This window comes from Oncorhynchus masou, chromosome 1 (genome assembly GCF_036934945.1).
Source record: "Oncorhynchus masou masou isolate Uvic2021 chromosome 1, UVic_Omas_1.1, whole genome shotgun sequence".
NCBI lineage: Eukaryota > Metazoa > Chordata > Actinopteri > Salmoniformes > Salmonidae > Oncorhynchus > Oncorhynchus masou.
In genome coordinates this window covers 63,117,411-63,134,932 of record NC_088212.1, presented here as the reverse complement: position 1 = coordinate 63,134,932, position 17,522 = coordinate 63,117,411, and the positions used below count along the sequence as shown (strand labels likewise).

The window sequence follows — 17,522 nt, the reverse complement described above, 5'->3', positions numbered from 1 at the left end:
ATCTCAGTAAGCTCATTCACCAGTTCTATACAAGCCAGAGTCCTAAATACAATGTGTGTGTGTTCGAGCTACACAGACAGGTTCTGCACAGAGCAACAGATTTTTGCAGTGCCTGGAGAAGTGTTTAACCTATCAGTTCTCTATCAAAATCCCATATTCTGCACAGAATGTGTATATCTTAAACAGGACACTGTCTGGTTGTGGTGTTAATGTGAGCCACAGCTGGCTGCACCTGGTCTGAGTCAACACCATGTTTTCATTTCATTAGTAAAGATTGACTCCAGCCGCCTGTCTGAATAACAGCATTCACAAGCGGATGGTTGGAGTAACAGTGTCAGGGCCAGCACAGGAGAAGACAGGACAGGACAGGACAAGACAAGACAAGACAAGACAGGACAGTCCACCTAGTGGTTTGGGACATTTGTAGCCCCAGACAATAAATGTGGGAATATGTTGCCCATAAAATTAAATAACTCACCTGTTGATAGCATGACAGAATTTGATAAGTGGTAACAATGATATTTGTATAATAATATAACAGGTTGACGACCAGAGATTTATTTTATCAACTCTATGCCTTCTTCCCACTGTCTCTCCAGAGCTGCTGGAACTGTGGACGCAAGGCCAGTGAGACGTGCAGCGGCTGCAACACGGCACGCTACTGCGGCTCCTTCTGCCAGCACAAAGACTGGGAGAAGCACCACCACGTCTGTGGCCAGGGTCTACAGGGCCTCCCCGGGGGCAGCAGTGTTCCTCTGGGCACCCCCTCCTCCAGCGCACCCCCTACACACTCAGAGAGCACCCCCCCTGGTCCACTCTCCCTGCCCGGCCAGACCAGCGGTGGTGGGGGAGGCAGTCTCTCCGGGAGTCCTAAGGAGGCTAGCTCCAGCAGTGCCTCACGCTCCACCACCCCAGCGACCCCTGCACTGCTGGACGCCACCTCTCGCTGACCCCGCCCTGCCACGCCCTGCCACGCCCAGTCACTCCCACTGATGCTACAGTACAGCTGCCATCCATCCTAAATGAACAGAGGAATCTTCATCGATCGCACTGCAGCCTTTCCTTCTTTTGTACGGCATCTGTAGTGGTCCTACCGTGAATACTGCACCGTTGACTACTTCTTAGCTACCCGAAGGCCACATTTTCTCAACTCCTCAACCTCCCCCCAAAAATCTTTCTGTCTCTCAGCCGCACAGACTTTCTCTTTGTCAAACTCGAAACTAGTCAAGGGGTCCACTGTTGTGTTTAGCATGGCTAGGGCTTAATTTACTGAATGCTCAAAATAAACCAATGCAAAAGCAGAACTTCCTATCTATTACAACAAACAAAAGAACACACCAGACTTGGTTATTGAACTCTGACAATGTCGTGTGAAGATAAGCATTGTTATATGCCAGACCAACACGTGGCCTCAGTAACATAAGCCCAGTCAATGCTGTGTATGTCGGGGGCTTGCATTGCATGAGACCCGTTATGGTACCACACATATTGTGAAGAAGAGATATCTGAATTTAGCACTTGGAGAGGATTTCCCTTTAACGCAGCAGGAGTGGGATGACTCTGAACCCCTAGCATGTGCACTAACAGCCCAGACCTCTGAGAGATGGATAGATAGATGCGTCTATAGAACAGGCTCCTCTGTGTACTGGGCCATGGACATGTCCTGATTGAGGTCCCCTATCTAAGAAGCCAGACACCATTCCGGAAACCTCTGTTCTGATGTAGGAGAGGGGATAAGATACACTCATGGTGCGATTTATTTTTTTCCCCCCTCAGAAACTCTTCCATAATACGGCTAATTATTTATCTAATGATTCATTTTTGGGCTTTAAGGAAGACAAAGAAAAGTCCAAATATTCTAAACAAATAATAATAAGAAAAATAATTAAAAAAAAAAAGTGAACTACCTTGCTAGCGAGCCAAGAAAATGACACCGGACTCACCTCTCTGTACCGATGTGAACCCAAATGAATTCAAAGACGGGAAAAAACATGATCCAAACCTTTTTATTACACTGCCAAAGTTACTAAGAGACAAGGAGAAGCACTCATCTTGTAACCAAACGCAAGCAACTTCACCTCCTCAGCAGCAAAGCTCTGGGAGATAAAGCCTGTAGAGCAACAACAGGAGTCACACTAAAACTCTATATTGAGTGTACTGTAGCTGGCCTCTGTCAGCCTGAAAATACCCACAGTGATCCACAGAGAGAGAAATCCAGAGCAAACATTTGAAACGCCTGCCACAATAGACAATTGAAATGGAAGGACGAACCACTGAATGTGACAGTGATTTATGTAAATGGCAATGGAATGGACAAAGAAGCAGCTACTTGGCCTCAAAAAGAAGATGAAAGGCATTGGAACTGCCAAAAATAACCTCAAAAAAACTGATAACCTGTCCAAGCAAGCGTTGTACAGTACGGACAAGACTTTTGTTCCTAATTATGTTTTTTTTTTTTTACTCTATCAAGAGGATACATTTCAGTGAGTTGTACCTTTTCACCCTCTTTTTCCAAAGCATGACAAACAGACTAACGAGCCTCATAAGCGGTGTAGACTCAGTTCTCTTCTCTCTCTCTTTCTACCTCCCCCCCACTTTCCCGTATGTTCCTCCCTAAAACTCTCTCGTTCCTCTGTCAACCCTACCCCCTTTGGACATAACCTCTGAGCAGATATCTGGGAAGGGATCAAACCTGCTTGTAGATATTCCTTTCTTTGTTTCTCGATAAAAAAAAAATGTGTCTCTGTCTCTGGTGTCCACCTGTGCTGCCCTTGTGCGTTTTCAGAAAGAGGGACTTTTCTTCTTTTTAAGTTTGGACAAAACATTGAAGCAGGAGCAAGACTCTAGGAGAGAAAACCCCATGTTGTACTTATCGTTCAATTTGTTGTATCTTTATCAATGAAAAGAAAATCCTCTTGTAGAATATTTTATATTGCTCGCATTGTAAGACAGTGAGAGGACAGAGGTGCAATATGAAGAGAATTCAGCTACTGGGTGGAACCTCAGCAACTACCCATAGGGGGTCATATAATATAGATACATATAAATATATTTAAAATAACATCAGTAACTTAATGTGAATGTACATAGTATTTAAAGAGGTCCAAAAATGTGTTTGCCAAATAACAGAAACCTTGAAAGTAATGTACAATGTCCAGAATATGATTTCTTTCCAGTTCATTTTTTAATCAAAGGATTTTTCATTTCTCATAAATCCTTCTTTTCTACCAGATTAGCAAAATCGGTTGAGTGTGTAATCTCAAAAAGATGTTATGAGGAGGGATGTTGGCAGTGATAGTGGTTTTCTTCTGGAGTCACAGTTCTTATAGCTCCCCCTATGATTGATGGCAGCGTACTCCACTGACTCCCTTCAAGAGGAGCCAGCTATAGCTCTCATGACAGGCCCAAGATGATGGTTTTAAAGAGGAGAAAGAGAGGCTTATCACACATTGATTCTAAAAGCGTCCTAGCATGAGGCTAAATTACTCCACTACTCTGGATATTGGATTCAGAACGCAAGAACTTGTGCCCAATAAGTTATCTGTATCTGTGTGAAACATTGCCATCCATTGGGCTGAAGTGCCACTGCAGTGGGCCACACTGAAAACCCTGTGGGCTGCCCTCAAAACAAAGCCAACACACTGGTTTGGAAGTCTGAAGCTTAACCTAACCATGATACTGCCCAATCCTTTCACTGGTTATTTTTTCTTACTCTGTCCATAGATTAGTTTGTGAAGATGCAGTCTCAGTCATTTTTTCCTCGTGTAGCTTTAGGATCCTAGCAAGGCAAAAAGGACTCAGAACCTGGGAGAGTTGGAACAGATGTCTTCACAATCACAGACTAACAAGGAGGAATGCCATCTCATACAGTAATGTCATCACAAGCTATAAGTTAAACCATCATTAAGTTAGAATTACAGGCTCAAATGGCTTTCAAACATAGCATTAAATAGGGACTGTACCTGCCATGTTAAAATGAATGATCTAATAATCCCGAACCAATTGGCCACATAACTCTAAAATGGACCAAGCTTTTGTGTTGTTTTATGTTCTACTGTTACAAGTATGGTCTGCCAGGCTCTTTCACATTTAAAACCTAGAGTGACATATTGACGCAGAAACGATTAGATGTCGATAAGCATTGACAGTGTTGTTTAATTTATCACACATGTACATGATCTATTTTCCTATATGTCAGTATCAAAAAGTAATATATAAATCGTTCAAATGTGATAAGCTGCGAGGTACCCTGCATCTGCGTGTATATGTGTGTCGTATGTTATTACCGGTGTATTGAAATGACTTCAGCCTGGTTGTGTTTCGAAACCCCTTCAGCCCTCTGCTCTTTAACCCCCACCTGAACATCTCTCCTGTCTCCTTACCCACCACAAGCTACCTCCTGTGACCCTGCAGCACATGACTGGGAGAGGTCACTGAGCTTTGGGAGCAGGGCTGCGAGCAGACATGCAAACTCACACAAACATCAGAGCAAATAGGAAACAAACCCGAAAGGTCTAATACTGATTACTTTGCAATGTGTATATTTTCGCACCTCAACCTCTTGTCAGTCAGAAATAGTGATCAAAGGAGGAACACTCAGATGCTTTTGATTCTAGGACTCTCTGCGTACACAACACTGTCCAGGGTTCGATATACAGTAATTCCTTCCATCCCCAAGCTGAACGTAAAACCATTACATGCCATTTGTAGTCCACAACAAATAAAAGCACAGACCAAAGTATTTCTGCACGGAGGTGGATTTTGAAATTGTGTCGAGAAAGACCAGAAATAAGGAGGCTTGAGGCCAACTATACCTGTTAACCAAAGTGTCTGAAATAAACACATGCTCAAAGCACAAGACAAAAACAAACAACCAACGCATCTGTGAAGGTGGAGATTTGTAGATGATTTATTCAAGCAATCAAAGAGCTTGTTTCTACATATCTAATGCCTCAGATAAGACTACAGAAACATCTCCGGAATGCGTAATGATTGCTTTGAGTTTTCTTCCTAAGCCTTGCTGACAGATGGAATAAATGCATGGTGTGTGTGTGTGTGTGTGTGTGTGTACTTGTTTTTCTCTTTTCACAGTTTCTCTGTACAAACTACTTGAACCTTCAGAGCTTTAATGAAACATCTCAGTCAGAATAATGGCAGAGAATTCTAAAGATGTAGCAGTGCACTGAGAGGGAAAGACAGAGTGAACTCACCCACCATATTATCCACAACATTACCGTAGGTTTTGACGACATTTCAATACACATTATCCTTTAATGCTCTCTGTGTGCTTTGCTTGTCTGCGAATCAACCCTGAAACACAATAACTCTTTGATTTGTCACAACTTGTGGCAAATACTATTTTTATTGACCAAAAAAAATGTGTGTTTGTAATATCTATCACACCATCTCTCTCTTTCTCTGCTGTCACTTCTTTAGCCCAGCATTGGGGCACATGTTCTTTGGGCAGGTCTATAAAGGGGTTGATGCTGTTGGACATTTGGCCATGTAAGCTGTCACTGAAAGGACAGCTGAAGTAGAGTTAGCATGCTTCGTTCCTGTTCTGTGTGACCCACTGGAGAGAAAGACAACTAATTCTCTTTTTTATGGCCAGACAAGGTCAACAAGGTTCCTAAAGTGGTATGTGCTCTGAGGAAAGGATTCACGTTCTGGACATGGAATAATGGAAGACCAACTGTGTGTGGAGTGTTCTATTTCATTCATGCCCTGTGATGACTCATGTCATAAGGGGGTATTAGGAGGACTGTTCCTGCCTCTGATGTAAAATCTACATAGCCTGGAGGTCTTTGCCTCATATATAGATAAAGACTGTCATTCATTCACACATACAGAACACTTTCTTATCTCTTTAGGTTTTTATTACGGAATACATGAAGAGGGCAAATTCTGTGTTTTCGATGGCAAATACTAGCATGTTGGCATCAGCCTCTCCCTAACCATTTACCACCTTTCTGTCAATGGAGTTTCCTGGCTCATCTGATTTTAGCGATTGATTGCCCTGTAAAGCCCGCACTGATACAAAGCTGAGATGGCAAAAGTGGATACAGCTCTTGGTCTCCCCAAGCCATGGTAGGGATGAAAGTGTTTTTTTTGTTTTGTTACATTATTACTTCAAGACAAACAAAGACTTGGTTTTATATGTGTAGGGAAGCATTATATACTGTATTGTGCAATACATTATTACAGAAAAAAAAATGTTTCTGTAGGAAAGGTTGGCGCTTTGAAGAAAAATGTATTTTCCTCTTTAAGGGTCCTATTACCATACTTTAGATGAAGTGAACTGTGCCAGAAGAATTTAATTCTGATTTTATTTATTTATTGCATGCTTTCCTTCCCTTTTTGCTATTCCCCTTCTTTAACTGTGCGCTATGTTGGATGTGTGAAGCTGTAAACATTCTAATTCAGGTTATTGTCTGTGTTGAGCTATGTAACTGCGTAATTAAAAATGAAATGAAATATCAAAAATATTTCCTGATTTTCTGAGTCAAAGATCCTTATTTCAACGTCATAATGAAATACTGCTGCAGAGGTAAGTTGGAAAATCGTATTTTGGTGTAGTGGTATTCAAAGTCGGGGTTGCGACCAGGAACTGCATTGGAGTCAACAAAATGTAAATACACTGAACAGAATTTTTAAAATTATTATTATTGATTTTTTTCACCTTTATTTAACCAGGTAGGCAAGTTGAGAACAAGTTCTCATTTACAATTGCGATCTGGCCAAGATAAAGCAAAGCAGTTCGACATATACAACGACACAGAGTTACACATGGAGTAAAACAAACATACAGTCAATAATACAGTATAAACAAGTCTATATACGATGTGAGCAAATGAGGTGAGATAAGGGAGGTAAAGGCAAAAAAAGGCCATGGTGGCAAAGTAAATAAAATACAGCAAGTAAAACACTGAAATGGTAGATTTGCAGTGGAAGAATGTGCAAAGTAGTAAATATAAACGCAACATGTAAAGTGTTGGTCCCATGTTTTATGAGCTGAAATAAAAGATCCCAGAAATGTTCCTTACCCACAATAAGCTTACAGTGGGGCAAAAAAGTATTTAGTCAGCCACCAATTGTGCAAGTTCTCCCACCTAAAAAGATGAGAGAGGCCTGTAATTTTCATCATAGGTACACTTCAACTATGACAAACAAAATGAGAAAAAAAAATCCAGAAAATCACATGGTAGGATTTTTTATGAATTTATGTGCAAATTATGGTGGAAAATAAGTATTTGGTCAATAACAAAAGTTTATCTCAATACTTTTATATACCCTTTGTTGGCAATGACAGAGGTCAAACGTTTTCTGTAAGTCTTCACAAGGTTTTCACACACTGTTGCTGGTATTTTGGCCCATTCCTCCATGCAGATCTCCTCTAGAGCAGTGATGTTTTGGGGCTGTTGCTGGGCAACACGGACATTCAACTCCCTCCTACGACTTTCTATGGGGTTGAGATCTGGAGACTGGCTAGGCCACTCCAGGACCTTGAAATGCTTCTTACGAAGCCACTCCTTCGTGGCCCGAGCGGTGTGTTTGGGATCATTGTCATGCTGAAAGACCCAGCCACGTTTCATCTTCAATGCCCTTGCTGATGGAAGGAGGTGATACATGGCCCCATTCATTCTTTCCTTTACACGGATCAGTCGTCCTGGTCCCTTTGCAGAAAAACAGCCCCAAAGCATGATGTTTCCACCTCCATGCTTCACAGTAGGTATGGTGTTCTTTGGATGCAACTCAGCATTCTTTGTCCTCCAAACACGACGAGTTGAGTTTTTACCAAAAAGTTATATTTTGGTTTCATCTGACCATATGACATTCTCCCAATCTTCTTCTGGATCATCCAAATGCTCTCTAGCAAACTTCAGACGGGCCTGGACATGTACTGGCTTAAGCAGGGGGACACGTCTGGCACTGCAGGATTTGAGTCACTGGTGGCGTAGTGTGTTACTGATGGTAGGCTTTGTTACGTTTGTCCCAGCTCTCTGCAGGTCATTCACTAGGTCCCCCCGTGTGGTTCTGGGATTTTTGCTCACCGTTCTTGTGATCATTTTGACCCCACGGGGTGAGATCTTGCGTGGAGCCCCAGATCAAGGGAGATTATCAGTGGTCTTGTATGTCTTCCATTTCCTAATAATTGCTCCCACAGTTGATTTCTTCAAACCAAGCTGCTTACCTATTGCAGATTCAGTCTTCCCAACCTGGTGCAGGTCTACAATTTTGTTTCTGGTGTCCTTTGACAGCTCTTTGGTCTTGGCCATAGTGGAGTTTGGAGTGTGACTGTTTAAGGTTGTGGACAGGTGTCTTTTATACTGATAACAAGTTCAAACAGGTGCCATTAATACAAGTAATGAGTGGAGGACAGAGGAGCCTCTTAAAAAAGAAGTTACAGGTCTGTGAGAGCCAGAAATCTTGCTTGTTTGTAGGTGACCAAATACTTATAATCCACCATAATTTGAAAATAAATTAATAAAACATCCTACAATGTGATTTTCTCATTTTGTCTGTCATAGTTGAAGTGTACCTATGATGAACATTTACAGGCCTCTCATCTTTTTAAGTGGGAGAACTTGCACAATTGGTGGCTGACTAAATACTTTTTTGCCCCACTGTATGTCTCTCAAATGTTGTGCAATTTTGGTTATATCCCTGTTCGTGAGCATTTCTCCTTTGCCAAGATAATCCATCCACCTGCCAGGTGTGGCATATCAAGAAGCTGATTAAACAGCATGATCATTAAACAGGTGCACCTTGTGCTGGGGACAATAAAAAGTCACTAATATGTGCAGTTTTGTCACACAAATCAATGCAATAGATGTCTCAAGTTTTGACAGAGCGTGCAATTGGAATGCTGACTGCAGGAATGTCCACCAGAGCTGTTGCCAGAGATATAAGCCACCTCAAATGTTGTTTTAGAGAATTTGTCAGTAAGTCCAACCGGCCGCAAAACTGCAGCCCAGGACCTCTACATCCGGCTTCTTCAACTGTGTGATTGTCTGAGACCAGCCACGTGGACCTGCTGATGAAACTGGGTTTGCACAACCAAGGAATTTCTGGATAATCTGTCAGAAACCATCTCAGGGAAGCTCATCTGTGTGCTTATCGTCCTCCACAAGGTCTGGACCTGACTGCAGTTCGGCGTCGTAACTGACTTAAGTGGGCAAATAATCACCTTCGATGGCCACTGGCACACTGGAGAAGTGTGCTCTTCATGGATTAATCACGGTTTCAACTGTACCGGGCAAATGACAGATGCCTCACAAGTCCTCAACTGGCAGCTTCATTAAATAGTACCCACAAAACACCAGTCTCAACGTCAACAGTGAAGAGGCAACTCCGGGATGCTGGCCTTCTAGGCAGAGTTCCTCTGTCCAGTGTCTATTCTTTTGCCCATCTTAATCTTTTCTTTTTATTGGCCAGTCTGAGATATGGCTTTTTCTTTGCAACTCTGCCTAGAAGGCCAGCATCCCGGAGTCGCCTCTTCACTGTTGACGATGAGACTGGTGTTTTGCGGGTACTATTTAATAAAGCTGCCAGTTGAGGACTTGTGAGGAGTCTGTTTCTCAAACTAGACACTCTAATGTACTTGCCCTCTTGCTCAGTTGTGCACCGGGGCCTCCCACTCGTCTTTCCATTCTGTTTAGAGCCTGTGTACGCTGCTTTGTGAAGGGTGAAGTACACAGCGCTGTACGAGATCTTCAGTTTCTTGGCAATTTCTCGCATGGAATAGCCTTCATTTCTCAGAACAAGAATAGACTGATGAGTTTCAGAAGAAAGGTCTTTGTTTCTAACAACTCCAGATACTCAACGAGTCTATAGAGGGTTAGTTTGATTGCTATTTTAATCAGAACAACAGTTTTCAGCTGTGCTAATATAATTGCAAAAGGGTTGTCATGATCCATTAGCATTTTAAAATGATAAACTTGGATTAGCTAAAACAATGTGCTATTGAAACAACAGGAGTGATGGTTGCTGATAATGGGCCTCTGCACACTTATGTAGATATTCCATAACAAAACTGCCGTTTCCAGCTATAAAAGTCATTTACAACATTAACAATGTCTACACTGTATTTCTGATCAATTTGATGTTATTTTACATGGACCAAAAAAATGCTTTTCTTTCAAAAAACAATGAGATTTCTAAGTGACCCCAAACTTCTTGTAAGGGTTTTCGCATCGTGGTAAGTGTTTTAATTAAAGAAAGCACTGAACACTGAAACAAATCAAAACAAAAACGTGAATTTACAAAACCGCAACAGTACCGTGTGGCCCAAACACTCAGACGGAAACAAACACCCACAAAAGCCAGGTGGAAAAAGGCAACCTAAGTATGATTCTCAATCAGAGACAACTAACGACACCTGCCTCTGATTGAGAACCATACTAGGCCGAACACAAAAACCAACATAGAAAACAAACATAGACTGCTCACCCCAACTCACGCCCTGACCATACAAAAACAAAGACAAAACAAAGGAACTAAGGTCAGAACGTGACACTTCTGAATGGTAGTGTATATACAGTACCAGTCAAAAGTTTGGACACACCTACTCATTCAAGGTTTTATAAATTTAATTTTTTACCAATTTCTCCATTGTAGAATAATAGTGAAGACATCAAAACTATGAAATAACACATATGGAATCATGTAGTAAGCAAAAAAGTGTTAAACAAATCAAAATTTATTTTATATTTGAAGTTCCTCAAAGTAGCCACCCTTTGCCATGACAGTTTGCACGCTCTTGGCATTCTCTCAACCAACTTCATGAAGTTGGAATACATTTTAATTAACAGGTGTGCCTTGCTAAATGTTAATTTGTGGAATTTCTTTCCTTCTTAATGTGTTTGAGCCAATCAGTTGTGTTGTGACAAGGTAGGGATGGTATACAGAATATAGCCCTATTTGGTAAAAGACCAGGTCCATATTGTGGCAAGAACAGCTCAAATAAGCAAAGGGAAACGACAGTCCATCATTACTTTAAGACATGAAGGTCAGTCAATCTGGAAAATGTCAAGAACTTTTAAAGTTTTCTCAAGTGCAGTCGCAAAAACCATCAAGCACTATGATGAAACTGGCTCTCATGAGGACCGCCACAGGAAAGGAAGACGCAGAGTTACCTCTGCTGCAGAGGATAAGTTCATTAGAGTTATCAGCCTCAGAAATTGCAGCCCAAATAAATGCTTCACAGTGTTCAAGTAACAGACACATCTCAACATCAACTGTTGAGAGGAGTGTGAATCAGCGTGAATCAGTCCTTCATGGTTGAATTGCTGCAAAGAAACCACTACTAAAGGACACCAATAAGAAGAGACTTGCTTGGGTCAAGAAACGTGAGCAATGGACATTAGACCGGTGGAAATCTGTCCTTTGGTCTGATGAGTCCAAATTTGCGATTTTTGGTTCCATCCGCTGTGTCTTTGTGAGACGCAGAGTAGGTGAACGGATGATCTCCGAATGTGTGGTTCCTACCCTGAAGCATGTAGGAAGAGGTGTGATGGTGTGGTGGTGCTTTGCTGGTGACACTGTCAGTGATTTATTTAGAATTCAAGGCACACTTAACCAGCAGGTCTACAACAGCATTCTGCAGCGATACTCAATCTGGTTAGCACTTTGTGGGACTATCATTTGTTTTTCAACAGGACAATGACGCAACACACCTCCAGGCTGTGTAAGGGCTATTTGACCAAGAAGAAGAGTGATGGAGTGCTGCATCAGATGACCTGTCCTACACAATCACCCGACCTCAAACCAATTGAGATGGTTTGGGATGAGTTGGACTGCAGAGTGAAGGAAAAGCAGCCAACACGTGCTCAGCATATGTAAGGAACTCCTTCAAGACTGTTGGAAAAGCATTCTTCATGAAGCTGGTTGAGAGAATGCCAAGAGTGTGTAAAGTTGCCATGAAGGCAAAGGGTGACAACTTTAGAGAATATAAAATATAAAATATATTTTGATTTGTTTAACACTTTTTTGGTTAGTACATGATTCCATATGGGTTATTTCATAGTTTTAATGTATTCACTATTATTCTACAGAGTAGAAAATAGTAAACATAAAGAAAAACCCTTAAATAAGTTGGTGTGTCCAAACTTTTGACTGGTACTGCATATATAAAAGTATGGTATGGGACAATAGGCCTATACAAACGTTTTTGAGAAAGATAATTTGATAAATATTTGTATAATTTGTTTCTTTTTGTTTTGATAAGAGATGAAAATGCAATGAATTGAAGGTTATTTGGTGATGTAAAAATCGAAATTTACCCAATTATTTTATTTTGCATGGGGTGGGGTCACGAGAAATTCTTGGGGAAAAAATGGGGTCTCGGCTGAGTTTGAATGCCACTATAATCTGATAAAACGGGATTTGTAAAGGTAACGGTAAATGTACCAGCAGAAATATTAAAGCACACATGTGACTGAGTCCAATAGGCTTAGGTTACTTCAGACATTTAGGCACCCTCCGTGGGTCGGAAAACCGTTTGGTTAAGATTAACGTAAACCATAGACAAAGACCACAACAGGCTTTCTACTGTTATTTTCATTATATTTCACATAGTCCATAGAGGGGGACAGTTGTGTACGGGCAGCATGAGGTATGGGCAGCATTTAGACAAGTCCCCTTATCCTGACCTGATATTGTAATCAATAGCAGTTCACATTGAAACCACACGAGAATGCATTTATTTGCATTTATGAAAATCAAATGATACTTTATAGATTTATTTTCATAAAATGCCAATCCAACTACTGATGGGGCAAGCCCACAACCATGTGATGCACAGACAGGTGACAATTAATTGACATTCCCTCTCGTCATATTTGACAGACAGGTAAGCAACCACTATTGACAAGGGCGTGGGTAGATTCCGTCCGCGGGAAGATATTTTTATTTAATCCAAACAAACTTCCGTATATAGGCTACATTTATTAACCTTATTCAAATCGGAGAAGTGATTTAAAAAAAAACATCGATTGCATTGGAGTCTTCTACACTGGACTGGCTACAAGAGAGCGACGTCGCGGGGATTGAAGTGGCGTCTGCGGGCATGGGTTTGGTGTCTGCTGTTGAGCACTGAATATGGCGGAGCAAAGGCAAGATATGTACATAGAAGGCGAGCTCACGGGAGATCATTACATGGAGGACCCGGTATGTAAGAAAACATAAGATAATTGTATTTGGCCTTGCGTGATACAAATTGCAGGCTAGCCTACTGTTTTTTTTCTTGAATGCGCAATTGATTGTAGGCTACATAACGTATGGTCAAAGGATATTCCAGGTAGCCTATTGTATTATTACTGCAGCACATTTGCTACGTCCATGTTCTACCTATGTTACCTGATTGATATGACAGTTTTGTAGGTTTAAACTGCAGTATCTTGCCACAATATATCCAGCCACTGGGGCGCGTCTCGCGCGCCTGCGTAATGTGGCAGCAGCAAGTGTGGTTCTGAACAACAATATAATTGCATCCTCAAACAACTTAAAACAGCTGTTCAAATAGGCCACTTGACATGCTCGGCATCCGAAACTTCAAGGCCCTCTTATCTCATACATTTCAGACATGTTTTCTGAAAGTTTTTTTAAAACATGGTTTCATACTGCATATTCCTACACTACCCCTTATGACAATGCGTATTTCAGATGTTTTGGCATTTCCCATTGCATATAGGAGCTTGAAGCCATCAAGGCACGGGTGCAAGAGATGGAGGAGGAGGAGCGGCTGAGAGCAGTGCAGTATGAGGCAACAGAGAGACAGATCCAGGCAGGTGAGCTCCTGTTCAGCCTAGCCAGCTGGCCCACACCTGAGCCCATCTGCTGGCCTGACACTGTGTGGCTCACATGAGCCTCATCATTGCCCAATGAGACGAGCAGTGAGCCGCAGCGTTCCAGAAGGGTTTTATCATTGCCCAAGGCCCGGCAGCCTCCATTTCAGGTTATCCCTTCCTCTGACGGAATGGGGCTGTCGTCTTGCAACCTTATCTTGATAAATATATCTAACTAGTCCTCAGTTCCTCTTGGTGGTGTTGTAATTAGTTGCTTTGTTTTTGATGTCTTTCAATTTCTCTCCTGTGCAATATGCTCCAGTGTTCTCTTCTGTTCAAAACAGCAGGAATGTTCTATACAATGACCCATGAGGAAAGGATAGATGCTGACAACAGATCTGTCTATGTGGGAAATGTAAGGTTTATTTAAAATTAATGTCTACATTTAGCATTCATGTCAAGTTATACACAATTCATATTTGATACGATATCCACACAGTAACAGAGGGTCCTCGTGCATAGACTCATGATATTTTATGGACATTAAACAGGTGGAGTATGGTGCCACTGCAGATGAGTTGGAGATCCATTTCAATGGCTGTGGTCCTGTCAACAGAGTAACCATCCTTTGTGACAAATTCTCTGGCCATCCCAAGGGGTGAGGTTAACTATCCATCCCATCATGTGGGACCTCAGTTTCAATGCAAAGTCCAATTACATGGTTTATGCACCATTTTATTTGTTTCTTGGACATTTCGTCTGTTCTGTTAACTTACAATCACATACTCAAATTGTTAACGACTTTCTTTCTCCCAGTTTTGCATATATTGAGTTCCATGACAGGGACTCAGTGCAGACTGCCATGAGCCTGGATGAGACGGTATTCAGAGACAGAGTCATAAAGGTTAGGAAAGAAACCTGAATTCTAAACTCAAAACACACTTGATAAAGTTGCACATTCATGAATACATTGAGCAGAATTAAGTGTCCTTGTTAATTATGATTCCAGGTCTTTTAGTAGGTTGTTTCTGTGGCCTTTGCATTGCAGGTATTGCCTAAAAGGACCAACATGCCAGGAATCAGCACCACAGACAGGGGGATTCACAGAGGTGCTCGATCCAGGGGGCGAGGTTTCCACCCACCCAGATACAATGGGTATCAACAAGGCAGGTTCCGCTACAATACTGGCCCTGCCAGGTCAGTCTCACCACACCCCTACGGGCCTCCAGCTGGGAAGAGACACTGGGGGGTTCCTGAGCACCGTGAGCAGGGCCCTAAACGGCACCCATGCCTTCTTCTCATAACTCCACCCACTGACCACTCTGGGCCGGGGCACAGTGGACACATGCACCCGCAGCAACACTACTGAATCACGTCTGGATTCAAGTTATTGTTTGATATCAACATGGAATGAGAATTTCAGGAAATCGTGTCTTGCTCGTCTCTACTCATTTGCAAATTATTTTCAATGCATGTTAATGGGCAGAAATCGAGAGAAGCAGATTTCAACCTCATTGAATTAATTCATATGGCATCTTTTGTTAACTGTCTCTATAAAAAGTTATTGCAACTTAACCCTAACAAGAGACTTTGCAATGGCCATTTTGTCCTCTTATTGTAGGGGAAATGGATGAGGCCAGCCTTGGTTTGCTGCTTAATACGGTTAAAGATTGTGCCACTGGTGTTATTTTATTTCTTGAGCAGTTTCTGTGCCATTATTTACCCCAATAACTTTTTGAATGCGCGTCCATTTGCCATGTCAGATACTTTTTTTTTTAGGATGTTTTGATCAGATCACTCATTCTGTTGCTGGCTATCGAGCTTGTAAGTATAGTTGTTGTAAAACACCAAACACAAATGATAACATTTGGTGTGATCGGCTTTCTTTTGTAACTATATTGACATGCAATTGGCAGTTTGAGCGACTGAGTGGTTGCTATGTACTTGAAGCAATGTTTATCGCTGTATATAATTTGTCAACCATCTTTTGCTTTAGAAATGAATAAATGAATTACACTTGAGTGCTTATTTGAAATGGAGGTTCTGATGAACAGTTTATTTCATTGTTATACACGAGGCAACATATAAAGGGTTTCTGGAAATGATGTACAAATGTTGAAGAAATTATGTACAGATGTTCGGGAGGACAATATCAGCTAGCTTGCACCATCATTGAAGACACAATGCTGTCAAAGGCCCTGGAGGGGGAAAAAAAAAAAAGTGGAAATCACCGACTATAGCAATTTTGATATACACCATTACATAAGTAACAGTGTGTAGTGGGGGTAGCTTACTTAGACTGAATGGTGTCTCCAGGATTGTAGAATGGGTTGCACATCACATCAGTAAATGAGTTGTGTAGCTTTCTGAACATCTGAAGGAAAGAATAACTGTCAAGTAGTTTCATCAAAACCAGATCCCCTGCAAGCCATTAAGAGAAACATACAGTCAGGGGTTGACTTACACTTCTAATCTCATTGTCCCGCAGAGATGTGTTTGATGAGTCCACGACAATGACAAACTTCACCTTAGAGTTTGTCACATAGCCATATCTGGTATGTTGATAAAGGAGTATACATACAATTTGATAGGAGAAAAATGATGCAGACAAGTGTAATATACCATTTTATCAAATGAGGATACACTTTGTAGTCCTCCGTTGGGTACAGCAACCCAAGGTAAAGCTCTCTCTGGTCTGCCATTGCTTTGCCAACTGCTGAAATCTTCTCTTCCACCACATCCAGAGAGGTATGCACCGTGTAGTGGAACTTCAGTTCATTCTGTACGGGTACACTTCGGATGAACAGAGGATAATTCTAACAGGATAGAGAATTAATTAGTGCAACCTTCCATAATAAAACCTCAATTCATAAAAGTTAACTGGGCCAAATACTTGCAGATAGAATGTATATGGTGCTGGACCACAGGTTGAGGGTGTGCAATCTTTTGTTCCAGCCCAATAACACACCCGAGGGCTTAATGATGCGCTAGTTTGTTAACATTGGGTGTGCTGGGCTAGAATTAAAAAAAAAAACACAACCTTTGGTTTGGACCAAGATTGATGAACAGCACTGAACTGCTTATGAATTGAATACGAATAGCGAGCTACGTCTGAACCTTTAATCTGATGTCTGACTTGATGCATTATTATTGTATGCTCATCTCTCAAGTAAACTCTACGACATAGGCTATTAACTAGCTAGTCAGTTCTAAATAAACCATACTCAATTTATCTAACTAACTAGTTAGCCCAGCTGGCAAGCTACTACCTAGCCTTACAGCATCACAGTCACCACTCGGGTTAAATGCGGAAGACACGTTTCAGTTGAATGCATTCAGTTGTACAACTGACTAGGTATCCCCCTTTCCCATTGGAGCCTAGTACATAAAAAATAGATGCAAAGTACATTCCATCAAATGTCGATGTAAATAGCATTATTGTTTAATTTTACCTCTTTAGCGATGACAGCTATACATACCGCCATCTTGGAATTATGCCTGCTGTACCTGCCAAGACGTATCACATGACTGTTTGTGCTAGCTAAAGACAAGCCAGATAACTTCAATTTCTCCCGTAATGTTGTGTAACTGTTCATGGAAAATAACGGGACTTGTGTTTTTAAGCGTGTCAACATCGGGTAGTAAAGTCAGCTAAACCCAATTGAATATGCGCAAGTGTTGCGCTAAAAAAGCTCGTGAAAGCAAACAATGAGAAATCGTCATGTGCTTCCTGAATGT

At 41.5% G+C, this 17,522-nt stretch overlaps 3 protein-coding genes across 11 annotated transcripts in view; 2 read left to right on the top strand and 1 right to left on the bottom strand.

Annotated features, from left to right (window-relative positions):
* The window catches only part of LOC135547694 (protein CBFA2T3-like), a 60,301-nt gene extending 53,816 nt beyond the window's left edge, over positions 1-6,485 (top strand). For all 7 annotated transcript variants that reach the window (XM_064976942.1, XM_064976964.1, XM_064976955.1 and 4 more), the window contains one exon: positions 600-6,485. In XM_064976942.1, coding sequence (XP_064833014.1) covers positions 600-950 — 351 coding nt within the window. In that variant the 3' untranslated portion in view covers positions 951-6,485. The remainder of the gene's footprint in view (positions 1-599) is intronic.
* A 6,368-nt stretch (positions 6,486-12,853) lies between these two features.
* LOC135547769 (embryonic polyadenylate-binding protein 2-B-like) lies at positions 12,854-15,805 on the top strand. Of its 2 annotated transcripts, none has more exons than XM_064977036.1 (6): positions 12,854-13,167; positions 13,691-13,787; positions 14,132-14,199; positions 14,336-14,442; positions 14,601-14,688; positions 14,833-15,805. In XM_064977036.1, the coding sequence occupies exons 1-6, from the start codon at positions 13,099-13,101 to the stop codon at positions 15,151-15,153; spliced, it is 750 nt and encodes a 249-aa protein (XP_064833108.1). In that variant the 5' UTR covers positions 12,854-13,098; the 3' UTR covers positions 15,154-15,805. The 2 variants fall into 2 exon arrangements, with proteins under 2 accessions (XP_064833108.1, XP_064833101.1); XM_064977029.1 differs by having other exon boundaries at positions 14,129-14,199.
* A 4-nt stretch (positions 15,806-15,809) lies between these two features.
* On the bottom strand, positions 15,810-17,497 carry LOC135547807 (trafficking protein particle complex subunit 2-like protein). Of its 2 annotated transcripts, none has more exons than XM_064977053.1 (5): positions 17,264-17,497; positions 16,428-16,600; positions 16,249-16,336; positions 16,079-16,158; positions 15,810-15,982 (listed from the first exon to the last, which is right to left on the bottom strand). In XM_064977053.1, exons 1-5 carry the CDS (start codon positions 17,417-17,419, stop codon positions 15,937-15,939), a joined length of 543 nt encoding a protein of 180 aa, XP_064833125.1. In that variant the 5' UTR covers positions 17,420-17,497; the 3' UTR covers positions 15,810-15,936. The 2 variants fall into 2 exon arrangements, with proteins under 2 accessions (XP_064833125.1, XP_064833121.1); XM_064977049.1 differs by having other exon boundaries at positions 17,237-17,495.
* Between the last annotated feature and the right edge of the window lie 25 nt (positions 17,498-17,522).

What these genes read in the sequence shown, in the direction of transcription:
- LOC135547807 (XM_064977049.1), bottom strand. Translation starts at nt 17,419, where the DNA reads ATGTTGACACGCTTAAAAACACAAGTCCCGTTATTTTCCATGAACAGT. An exon ending in CCAACGGAGGACTACAAAGT is followed by an intron (nt 16,337 to 16,427) that starts GTATCCTCATTT and finishes TCAACATACCAG; the next exon opens with ATATGGCTATGTGACAAACT. An exon ending in GGAGACACCATTCAGTCTAA is followed by an intron (nt 15,983 to 16,078) that starts GTAAGCTACCCC and finishes TTCCCCCTCCAG; the next exon opens with GGCCTTTGACAGCATTGTGT.
- LOC135547769 (XM_064977029.1), top strand. Translation starts at nt 13,099, where the DNA reads ATGGCGGAGCAAAGGCAAGATATGTACATAGAAGGCGAGCTCACGGGA. An exon ending in AGAGAGACAGATCCAGGCAG is followed by an intron (nt 13,788 to 14,128) that starts GTGAGCTCCTGT and finishes TGTTCAAAACAG; the next exon opens with CAGGAATGTTCTATACAATG. An exon ending in TTCTCTGGCCATCCCAAGGG is followed by an intron (nt 14,443 to 14,600) that starts GTGAGGTTAACT and finishes TCTTTCTCCCAG; the next exon opens with TTTTGCATATATTGAGTTCC.